A 12,234-nucleotide genomic window follows, 5' to 3' on the forward strand; every position below is an offset into this window, starting at 1 on the left:
GGGGAGAGAGAGAGAGAGGCGCCTACCGTACCCGATCGGCGCGGCGGGTCATGCTGCCGGCGTCTGGGCGCCTGGTCCGGGCCCCCGCGCTGCGGACGCGGCCTCTGCTGCGGGCCGGCGGACCTGTGAGCTCTGCCCCGGGACGGCGGCCCCGGACTGCTCTTGTTTGCACTGGGCCGTTTGCTTTTGGGATTTCTCCAATGCAGATGTAGTCAGGGGGCCGCTGTCCCGGGGGACAATGATTCCATTGGAAGCTGGCCTTTGACAAGACTCACACATGACCTTTGACTAAAATGGCTTTGGGGAAGGAAAGTGTCCGGAGGCTGAAGACGGGGGCATCCAGGGCAGCCGTCCACATTCCCACCCCCAACAGTGCCAAGTTAATTTTTCATCCCGTAATCTTTCCAGGAGAGTCTCCACGAGGTTTGATCTGCGATTCTCCTTCATTCCGTAGGATTCTTCCCCTGCTTCCAAAAGGATTTTGCTGCAGGAGTTTCCTGCCTGCTGCTGATGAGTTCCCTGAATGAGCCTCTCCAGGTGAAACCTGGCCAGCCGTATACTGGATACTGGATACTCGAACATTCTCCGGAATAATAGCACCATTTCCCCCCCCTCCTTTAGAGCATGCTACAGTTTACAAAGCGCTTTTCACAGTCGTGCTGTCATTTGGCCTCTCAAATAATGCCGGGAGGCTCGCCTGTTACTGCCATTTTACACAGAAAGAAACAGAAGCTCCAGAGAAATAGGGTATTTGCTCAATCACCCAACCAGAAAGTGAAATCTCCGGCCTCTGAACTGGCAGCCTGGCCACTTCCACAAAGCACCCACCTCCCTGCTGGGTGGCCCACAGCTCAAAGTCAATTATAACACAAACACACACACTGTAACACGAAATTATAACATGTACTATAAAGTGGTAATGGCTGCAACTATTTTAATTTCTGAATTATGAAAGTGTTAGAAACTGCTTTAATAGAATAGCTGTGATATGATATCCATATCATGCTATCCACAGATGTCTCAAATTTACTGAGTACATTTTTTTTAACTGTCTGACTTTTTTTCCTTTAGCAGCTGCTAAAAGGCTATGGGAACCAGCCTGGCCACTCTGAGGTATGGGTACAAACCAGGGGTTCCTTAGGCTGCTACAAGAGTCCATCACTGGTGATGATCAGAGCCTGTTCCCCTCTCTTTTCTGGGTCCTTCCAGATGATGAAAGGGGACGGGGGTGTGGGGTTGTGAGCAGAGCCCTGAACAAGGAGTCAGTATCCCACAATCTTATTGTGCAGAGAAGAGCTATGATGGTCTATAGAGATGCCCTGGAGACATCTGGTGTGTCAGGTGGTATCGCTCTCATTTCTTTTCAGCTTAGGGAAGGGGAAAGGGGGTGATACTCACACTCATTTTGGAAGGACTGTAAGACGTCAGCCAGGAGGAGAAGAGGGAGAAGCACATCACTGATCCAGACACCACCACCTACAGAAGCTGTCCCGGTGCCTTGGGCAACTGAAAATAATTCCTGCAGGCAGACGCACTGGGTGTGGGAGGCCGAGCCTAGAGAGGAGGGTGTGGGTTTGGACTCTGACCAGGCTCCTGTATCACTCTAGGGAATCTGGACATCATCCTGCAGTGCCGAGTGGGTTAATACAGCTGGCCTGGGTTATCAGCTCACATGAAAAGGATGCAGGAGTCATATGTTGTTCTACAGTAAGAAAAAAAATATCTATCAACCTAGCTTGGAAGTTATGGGTATTAGCTTCATCAGACACATGCGGTTTCTTCTTCCTCACTACAAGAACAGGAGCAAGCTATTTAACCTCACTGTCCCTCAGTTTTCTCATCAGTAAAATGGGGGTTATGGTATCTGCTATGAGAATGAAATGAAATTAGGTAGGTAAAACTCTTCGCTCTTCTTCTGAGACACAGTAGCACTCAATAAAGGTAACTCTTGTTCTATTGCATAGTACCTGGATGTGCGCAGTGCCTACCACGGAGAAACAAGGAGGAAACGAGGAGAAAACAAGGAGCTCCGTCCCTTCCAGTTCTCTCATTTCCTTCTCTCCACCACACTTTTGGCCTTTGACTCATGATGGTTTGTCCTTTGTTCTCTCCCCTTGTTATCTCTCAGCTCTTCAACATAACTTCCTTAATGACCCAGTCTAGACTTAATATCAGTTTCAGTCTTTCTCTCCTTCCAAACTCAGAGTTTGTTCATTGCCTTGTCCTAAATCACTGCCATACCATCTATGTACAACCCCCCAAGACATAGTTATTGGCTCGTGCTACATGTCACCACACGGCCATGTCCACCAGTACCACCATTTACATGGGGTCTGCAGCCTCGGCTCGGCGCCCACACTCACGCTTGTGATCTTTCCAAATGTCCCTGACCATCCCACCTCTCCAGTTACACAAAGTCACTCTTCCCACCTCCTCAGAACCCTGAGCTCACGTCCACCTGGCTCCCTTTGAGCAAACCTCCTCTCCCCCAGCAGAACACTGTAGATATCAGGAGGGAATGCTACTTCCTGTTTCTGCACTAGAAATTTCCTGCCCCAGCTCCTTCCCTCCCACCTCAGAGATGCCCCTCCTTCTGTATGCTTTGGAATCCCCCTCTTCCCATGTCCTCTGGAACATTCTTTGATCAACCATCACCCTATCTTTCAGTTTCTTCTCTACTGATTTCATTAGTTCATTTATTCGGTAAACATTTATAAAACAACTATAACATGCAGTCAGCACCTTTGATTCTGGGCATAAAAGGATAAATAAAACACCATAACCTATAAACACATTCAAGTCTCTCCATACAATGAACCCCTTTTTTCCTAATGTGGTTTGAATATGTGCCTTCCTTACAATGACAACAACAATGAACATACACACACACATACACACATGCCCACTGCCTGGAACATACTTCTCATGAATCTTCTAAGGCCAGTTTTTTCTTTGAGAACCCAGCTTAAAGTCACCTCAAAGAGACCATCCTTGACTGGCCAATCTAAGGAACCACCCTCTCCCTCACTGTTGGCTGTTAATCTTTATTTACTTCACATCACTTATTTCACATTGTAGTGAGAGACTCCTCTGTTTGCTTGCTTCCTATTTTCTGTTCCGTTCACTAGTCTGAACCTCTATGAGGTCTGGGACTCTTTTATTCACTGCTACATTCCCAGTGTCCAGGGTGTACCTAGTAAGTTCTCAGAAAACATTTGTTGAGTGTCAACTCCCAAGTGCCAGGACCATCGTTGTTCTAATCTTTTTTTTTTTTTAGCTCCATTATACAGCCTACTGGTTTCCAATGCTGACTGCCAATAGAACTCCCTGAGCAGCTTTGAAAAATTCTGATGCCCAAAGCACCCTAAGACCAGTTACTCCTAGGGTGAGACCCAGCTACCAATTTTTGTAAGCTTTCCAGGCAATTCTGAAAGCCAACCTTGACACCACTGACCTAACCTCTGCCTTACACACAGGTGATGCTCAGTAAAGAAATGAATGGATGAATGAATGATTGAAGGAATGGAGTCACTTAGCTCCCGCTTATCTTGCAATCCCCTTCTTCCTGGCCTTTCCACATGATGGGCTGTTATTCAGGCAGGCAAATCACCAGACACTCACCTGTACTCTCATTTCTCCAAGCTTTCGCATGCTGCTATTTCTACCTAGAACACCCATACACCATCTTGGCTACCTGCCACTGGTCTCCCTCGTAAGGTCTAGGCTTGGGCTCAAGACCACCCCCTCTCCCAGGTCATCCCAGCGTGCCCACCGAGCTCTGAGCCTCCTCTCTCCTTGCATATATGTTTGTGAGAGAAGGCTTCCTACCGCCTGCTGTTGTCAGGACTCTTCTTGACCAGGGGCGGGGGAGGGGGGCTCCCTGTCTCCTCATGTGTAGCAGACTCCCCAGCCAGAGATGGCACTCCACGGATACTATAGAATGAATTCACAGATTAACAGATCAACACATGGATGAATTTTTAAAGAGATAGCCCTATGCTTATTTTTTAATTTTTGGTTTTTTTAAGAGCTGTATTGAGTTATAAATCACATAACATACAATTCCTCAATTTAAATTGTACAACTCACTGGTTTTCCAGATATTCACAGAATTATTCTAGAATTGATATTTCTAGGGTATTTTTATTGTTCCAGGATGAAACCTCATATCCATTAACAGTCACCACCCCCACCCCCGTTGTCTCCCCAGCTTCCCAACCCTAGGTAACCACTAACCTACTTTCTGTCTCTACAGATTTACCTACTCTGGACACTTCATATAAATGGAATCATGTAATAACTGTCTGGTTTCTGTGTGTGTGTGTGTGTGTGTGTGTGTGTGTGTGTGTGTGATTGGCACCTACTTCCACTTTTGAAGACCTTTTTGTCCATAAGAATCCCTTTCACATTGAGTTGATATGACAGAATACAGACTCTGGAAGAGATCTTAGAAGACAAACCAAGGCAGTATTTCTTAGACCCTATTACACAGCAATCTGGTAAATTATCCTAATTCCTGAGTTGGGAGAAAGGAGATATAGAAGCTTAGCTACACCTGCTACCTCAGAAAAAAGGGAGAAGGGACAGATCCCGGGATGGCTCAGCTGCCCCGTTGGGCCAGGAACTTCTGTGCCGTAAGGACTCCATACTGAGGGCAAATGGCCTAGGTCAGACTTGAGCTTTGCCATGCATTAGCTATAACTCTTCATTCCCTGCCTCCTCATCTCTAAAAAAGAGGATAAAAATAATTCCTGTCTTATAAGCACCACATCATAGCACTGTTATAAGAGGATATGAGGGGATACATATCAAGGGCATCACACTGCCCCTGAGACATTCTCAGTGCCTGATAAATATTTATGCTGCTGTAGCTCTTGAGGTTTGGCCACAGCTGTTTCTATATTGTTCTTCTAAGTAAAATTTAATGTGGAAAGAGGGTTCTGGTGCTTTAAAACATAATGCAAGCCACTATTCTAGGAAAATCTCACACACGCATGCACATACCCACTGCCACATGGTCATCTGCATTCTGTTTGATGAGAGTGGGGGACAATGGCAAGATTTAGCTGAAGCTGAAGAAGAATTATTAATGGGAAGTAGGGGAGGTAGCGGGTTTGGTCCATTCCTGGCATAAGAAGCTGACAGAAATAGCCTCGCTCTTCCCACTAAATGTACATCGGTTCCGCTAGCAAGCAGGGGTTATAGGCTCCATGGACCTGAGGGAGTAAGCTCTGCAGCCATTTCTTTCTTTTCCTTCTACAGTTCTTCCATACGGACCTGCCTGTGGCATCCTCTGCTAAGCCCTCCTGGGGTGTCTCTTCAGCACATCTCAAATCAGCACTTGGTGGCTGACCCTTGGTGGCCAATCTCGTGACCAGACACAGTCGTTGGTAGCAGGTAGCCACACGCTGTACCGAATTTACTACCAGCTGCTCAGACACTTATGCTTCCAGCTCCAAGGGTAGCTGTCCTTTCACGGAAGCTCAAGGGTTTGGGGAGACCCTCGTCTGATTCCACTGCTTTGAATGGTCCTTCCTGCACATCTGGCCAGCCTCAGTTCGGATTCTGCTCGGCTGTCTCTCTTTCTTGCCTTCCTCCCCTCTGCGATCTCACAGTCCCCTGTACATACCTGTGGGGTAGCTCTCTAGCTCCAGTTACCGCCTGGGTAGATGACTGTGAACAACTAAAACACAAGGACATTTTTCATTTATCTTTGTGTGTCCCATGAATAGCCCTGGACCAAGCACACAACGGACATTCCTCTCATTTTAAAGATACCATATTGAGATCCTACTGGGTGCTGATACTTCAAAATGCCAACATTCATAGAAGCATGGGATTTTCACCCTGAAAGGAATTTTGAGACAACGCAATGAGGCCCGGGAAAGGTCGTGTCTTATCAAGTGTCCCCGTGCCTGAGTAGGGAAAATGTTGGCGATAGAATTCAACTCTCCTAAAGACATGTATCATATGACCTCACTGATATGAGGAATTCTTAATCTCAGGAAACAAACTGAGGGTTGCTGGAGTGGGGGGTGGGGTGGGAGGGATGGGGTGGCTGGGTGATAGACACTGGGGAGGGTATGTGCTATGGTGAGCGCTGTGAATTGTGCAAGACTGTTGAATCACAGATCTGTACCTCTGAAACAAATAATATATTATATGTTAAAAAAAAAAAGAAGAAGATAGCAGGAGGGGAAGAATGAAGGGGGGAAATCGGAGGGGGAGATGAACCACGAGAGACGATGGACTCTGAAAAACAAACTGAGGGTTCTAGAGGGGAGGGGGATGGGGGGATGGGTTAGCCTGGTGATGGGTATTAAAGAGGGCATGTTCTGCATGGAGCACTGGGTATTATATGCAAACAATGAATCATGGAACACTACATCAAAAACTAATGATGTAATGTATGGGGATTAACATAACATAATAATATAAATAAATAAATAAAAATTAAAAAAAAAGAATTCAACTCTCCTGATACCTTGTTCTTTTATGATAGTTCCCCCCCCCCTCCTTCTTTGGTTAAAATAACAGATTTTTAATGTGTTTAGAAAACTAGAGAAAATATGAATGATTATTTTGTTCACTAATGGTTTTTTGAACTCAAGAACTAGCCCTTGAAGCATCCCTGAGTTGGTGACTAAGGATATTAACACAGACCAACCCAAATCTGCAATATAGCTAATGATACTAAGGTCTGACTCTCTGTGCTTCTCACGCCCCCGCCCTGCTAGTTCACATCTCACCCACGCCAGGCCAACCAAGGGCCTGTAAAAATTTAACTTGATGTGATTGCACAACCGTGAAAGCCCAAGTTGCATTTTGAGGTAATGAATGAGATTCTTTAATTGCCTCGTGAAAATGTTTCCAGTGGGAGGAAATATAGAACAAGTTGTCACAAACATAAATGTCCCTGTCAGGCTCTGGTGAGGTTATTATACTATTAAAAGATGCAGGGGGCACTGATTTGGGGCCAGCTTGGGAGACAAACAGAATCTTGTTCTGTTTCTCTTCCTACTCCTTTGTTGAATTTCTATTGTTAAGAATCCTTTTGGAGGTGATGGATAGGTTCATTACTTTGACTGGTGTATGCATATGTCCAAACTCACCAAATCATACCCATTAGATATGGGCAGGTTTTTTATATCAGTTATAAACTGATATAAACTCAACAGAGTTGTGGGGGTTTTTTTTGTTTTGTTTTTTTTTAAGAACCTATTTCTTCACTGAGTTGAAGTCATGGTCCAGCAAGCCCAGCATTCTGTGTCTCTCAGCAAGGCAGACTTTTGGTAAGAAAGAGCAAGACTATAATTCCCACCTAGCTCCTTGAATTCTGCTGCTGAGTTTCTCTTAATGACTCATGATGGCACTAATTCCAGTGAATGCCACTACTTTAGGTTAGGCCACCGTCATCTCTCAGCTGGACCACTGAGAAAGTCTCCTTCACTCCCAGTTTGAAGTCTTCTAACTTACCTTCCATGCTACAGCCAGGGAGATGGTCTGAAAATTCTAACCTGACCACCTAATTCCCCTGCTGAATTCCCTGCAGGGTTTCCCATTGTCCTGAAGATAGAGGGTCAACTCCTTAATATAATTTAGCAATAATCTGGTCAAAGTGCTGCCTACAGACAAAGGTGCTGCCCGTAGCTAAGGAGCTGAGTGAGCTGGAGCCCAGTCCGTGTTCCACATGCTAAGCCGTGAGCCCTCGCACTGTCCCACTTCCGCCTAAGACCCAGGAAAGACTGGAGGTGTCCTCTGGAGGGCCTATTACTTCCTGCTATAGACTCATATCTAATCATCCCCACATCTGCTTCTATCCTAACCTCAGGCACTATAATCCCACCATACTAGCATCACAAAATTTCCCTCTGTCTTGCTTCCGACCCTTTGCCCAGGTTTTCCACCACTTGAACTTCTCTTCATTCTCCTTTTCATCTAGATAAGTTACATTTTCTTTCTGCTCTCCACTTCAACATCACCTTCCCTGACCCTCCTTGGACTGTGTTAAGTGCTCCTAATATGTGTTCTCAAAACATCCTGTGTTTTTTCATAACAGAGCACTCATTTTACAGTCTTATAATTGCCTATTTATCTGCCCTTCCTTGCGAGCAGAGACTGTATCATAGTATTCTGTAGCCTTGTCTAGGTATTCAATAGTTATCTGTTGATCAAAGAAGTGAATGAATAAATGGATGGATGCATAAATATGTTACAAAAAAACCTTGAACTCATGTTTCCAATAAATATCACATTTTGACTAAAAGAGTTCCAAAATTTATTACTTTGTCTTAAATCCATTTTTTTTTCTGTCTTCACAGAATGCACTTGAAAGGGCAGATCTCTAGGAATTGGGAACTCATCTTAGTTCATCCAAAACCACAGTTTCCCCATTTTACAGAGCTTTGGATGTTTCCAAATGAAAAGATGGTCTTTATATGGTATCTTCACTTATGAGTCTGCCTACCTTCCCCTCACTTGGCACCCAAGGCAATGTAGTGGAAGGCCTTGGAAGGCCTTGAAAATATTGGCATTCATCCTGTGGGTGATAGTGAGTTCATGAAGTGTTTTAAGCAGGGGAGTGACAAATTATATTTGTGTTTTGAGTAACTGCTCGAGCAGGGGTTAAGGAAGATGAAAGCCTGGGGGCAGGGAGCTGAGAGAGAAAGCTACTAGGACAGTCAGGGCAAGAGATGAAGTCCTGAACCAGAGAAGGGATCATGGCAATGGAGATGAGGATGCAAAATCAAGAAATCTTTAGGAGAAAAAATATCTCTTGGATTTGATTAATTATGGTTGTAAATGAGGGAGAAGAATCACAGATGATTCCAGTGTTTTGAGCTTCAGCAACTGGGTTGTTGCTGGTGCCATCATCTGAACTCGGGACTGTGAAGATAGTGAGTTCACTTAAAATGTGTTCGGTTTAAGTGATGGACTTTCATACGAAATCAAGGTAGAAACCGTCTCTGTATACCCAGTTTCCCGCATACCTTATACATGGTAGGTACTCAAAATGTTTCTTGAATTGAATTGAAGGTGCAATACATCCTACGTACAGAATTCTCAATATCTCACTTCAACTGTGTGTTTTGTCAAATTCCAAGCACAGACCCATCTAACCGTACTGCTCTATATTAATATAATATAACATTTATCCATATGACAAGCTAAGAAATTTCAACCCCCTGGAAAGTATGACTAAGAGATTTTACTGCAATAATAATTTTCACTAAGTGGTGGAAGGAGTCAGGAAAGGGGATATTATAGCAACCACAAATAGGTCCCGGGCTACACTTGGCTTGCAATTTCACTACAAATTTCAGAGAAGCCATAAAAGATTCAAGTGAAATCTGGTTGGTTGATTAGAAACATGTGAAGGAACTCCAAACAGGCACGTGTTTCACATTTCCTACTCTGAAGTTGGCCAAGTATTAATCATCATCCTCCCTGTGTTATTCCAGAAAACAGAATCACTCCAGCTGGCCTTTTGGAAGGACAGGACCTGGGTCAGGAGAACATCCACAAATCTGGGACTTCCAGAGAGAAAGAATTAGCAAATAAATGCCATGCTGAACTTTCTCCATCTGCCGTAACGCTACTCCTTCTGTTACCCTCCACACCCCTGCCCTCAGCCCAGTCCATGCTCACCTTCATATGACAAAGGAAGAGAGACTTTGGGATATAGCCTCTCGATGAGAACACTGTTACTTCATCCTGAATCCCCCTCCGTCCCCAGAACACAGATTCCAGAATGGAACGGGCACAGACTTTGGAGCCAGAAAGTCCCAAATTTGAAACCAAACTCCACCATTTACTTTGGGTGATTTACCCAACCTCTTTGAGCCTCAGATTTCTTCATTTACAAAACAAGGCTAATAAGACCTACTTTGAAGGGTGAAGACCAAACAAGGTAATTTATATAAAACACATACATGTGTGTGATATCAGCAAACATGTATTCGGAGCCTTCCTGCCCCTTCCTTCTGTATGATGACCTGCCCAAGCAAATGTGAAGCCCAAACTGTCCTTGAACACAGACCCAACTCACAGGAGTCTCAGAGGAATGGTTCCAATGTACACAGCAACTGGAGACCTGATCGGGGTGCTCTGTAGAGGATCAGTTTCATCTAGTCCTCCTGACCCTCACAGAGCAGGTGAGATGGCAACAAATCCAGCCTCCCTCAGATGAAAGTGCTGTGAGAGCAAGGAGGATGGACAAGCTCATCTGGGGTCTGAACAGTCACTTGAACTGGGCTTTAATGGATGAGTAACATTTCCTAGGATAGAACCAGAGATTTCATACAAAAGTGGTAAATGAATAAAGACACTGAGGTCATGATGTGCTCAAGAAACAATAACTGGTTAGTTATGGCTAGAAGAGAGACAAAGGAAAGAAATGCTGGGAGATGAGACAGGCAAGGTCAACTGGGTTAGGTTGTTAAGTGTTTTTACCATGGTGGACGGAGCTTCTGGACTTAATCCTACAAATAATGCAGGCGCATTAAAAAGATCTGAAAGTTTCTCTTTTGCATCTTATTGTATTTTGTTTTTAGCCTTTTTCTATTCTCACTATGAAAACCAAACATATATTAAAAATTTATTCAAATGGTACAGAAGGATATAATAAAAAATGTATCTCTGTCTTCATCACACAATACTGTGTCTACTCCGTATTCTCTCTCCTTTCATATAAATACATATAAATACCTTCTCTTTCCATATAAATACTCTTATAAATTTGCCTGTGAGTGAATACTTACACACTGCATTGTATGTGCTTCTTTCCTGTTTTGCAATGTATTGTGGAGATCTTTATGATTCAGCATATATAATTTCACCTCATTATTTTTTAAAAGATTTTATGTATGTATGTATGTATGTATATATTTAGTGAGTGAGCACAAGCAGGGGAGGGGGAGGGGCAGAGGGAGAGAGAGGGAGAGAATCTTAAGCAGAATCTGTGCTGAGCGCGGAGCCTGATGCTGAGGTTAACCCTGAGATCACAACCTGAGCCAAAAATCAAGAGTCAGATGCTCAACTGACTGAGCCAGCCAGATGCCCCTCACCTCATTTTTTTAAATAGCAGTATGGTATTCCACACTTTAAAATTGTTGCATATCTTTTATTTAACTGATTCTCAGCTGATAGATATTTAAGCTGTTCCCAATTGTTTATTATTACATACAAGGCTGCAATCCATCCTCATATCTTTGGAAATGAATATTCCTGTAGGAAAAAAAAAAAACACTAAAAGCAGAATTGCGGGATCAAAAGGTATGTGCTTTTAAAATCTGAGAAAATGGAAGAGAGGTAAAGCTATTTTCAACTAGCCCATTAGAAAAAGTACCTATTTATACTCCCATCACCAGAGTATGACTGTATCTGTTTCCACATATCCTTGACATTACTCTGTTATCAAACTTTTAAATCTTGGCCACTCTAGTAAGTGAACCTTTTTTAATTTCCTGTTTTGACTTATAATTCTTTCACTGAGTGAAGATGAGCAACTGCTCATATGTTCATAAACCATTTGTGCTTCTTTCTCTGGGAATGGCTTTTTATTTTCCTTGCCAATTTTTCTATTAGTTCATGGTCTTTTCCTTGCTGATTTATAAGAGCTCTTTATATATTAGGAAAATAGGCAAATTGACCATGATTTTGTTTATGGCTTCTGGGTCCTATCCAGTTCTTAGAAATGTCTCTTCCATTCCAATATTATTTTAAAATCCACCCACGTTTTCTTTCATACTTTTATGACTTCCATTTTATGTTTACAATTTTGATCAATAAAGAATTCACTTTGCTACAAGGTATCAGATATGGATTTCATTTTGTTACTCATTCCCTGTGTCTTTCTTTTAATAGATGATTTTACCCCCATTTAAATTTATTGACAATAGACATGCCTGTTCTTAGTTCCCTTCTCTTAGTTTTCTATTTTTAATCCTTCCTTTGTTTTCTAATTTTTACTACATGGTCTGTTTTTATCATCTTTGATATATCTGCTTTTTTTTTCCTTTTTCTTTCTGGAGAACTACGAGATGGAAGAACAAGGAGGTCTGCCTGGCACACATATGAAGCCTCACATATGTGAGAAGTGTTTCGTGTGTGTGTGTGTCTCCTTATATATAGCAAATGGCTCTAATGGGATTGCCACCTACCATCTCTACTGTACCCTCTCCTCTGAGAATTCTTGTAACAATGGCACGTCTGCAGGATTCTCTCTTGGCTCTG

The 12,234-nt window shown here is 43.3% G+C and overlaps 1 protein-coding gene across 5 annotated transcripts in view; it reads right to left on the bottom strand.

Moving 5' to 3' along the window:
• The window catches only part of ENPP2 (ectonucleotide pyrophosphatase/phosphodiesterase 2), a 110,542-nt gene extending 109,050 nt beyond the window's left edge, over nucleotides 1-1,492 (bottom strand). For 4 of the 5 annotated variants that reach the window (XM_032416129.1, XM_032416124.1, XM_032416128.1 and 1 more), the window contains exon 1: nucleotides 1,399-1,492. In XM_032416129.1, the coding sequence (XP_032272020.1) occupies nucleotides 1,399-1,455 (57 nt within the window). In that variant the 5' untranslated portion in view covers nucleotides 1,456-1,492. Of the gene's footprint in view, nucleotides 1-31; nucleotides 179-1,398 lie in introns of those variants that run through there. The other variant, XM_032416127.1, reaches the window with a different exon arrangement.
• Between the last annotated feature and the right edge of the window lie 10,742 nt (nucleotides 1,493-12,234).

Source organism: Phoca vitulina, unplaced genomic scaffold, assembly GCF_004348235.1.
Source record: "Phoca vitulina isolate PV1807 unplaced genomic scaffold, GSC_HSeal_1.0 scaffold18, whole genome shotgun sequence".
NCBI lineage: Eukaryota > Metazoa > Chordata > Mammalia > Carnivora > Phocidae > Phoca > Phoca vitulina.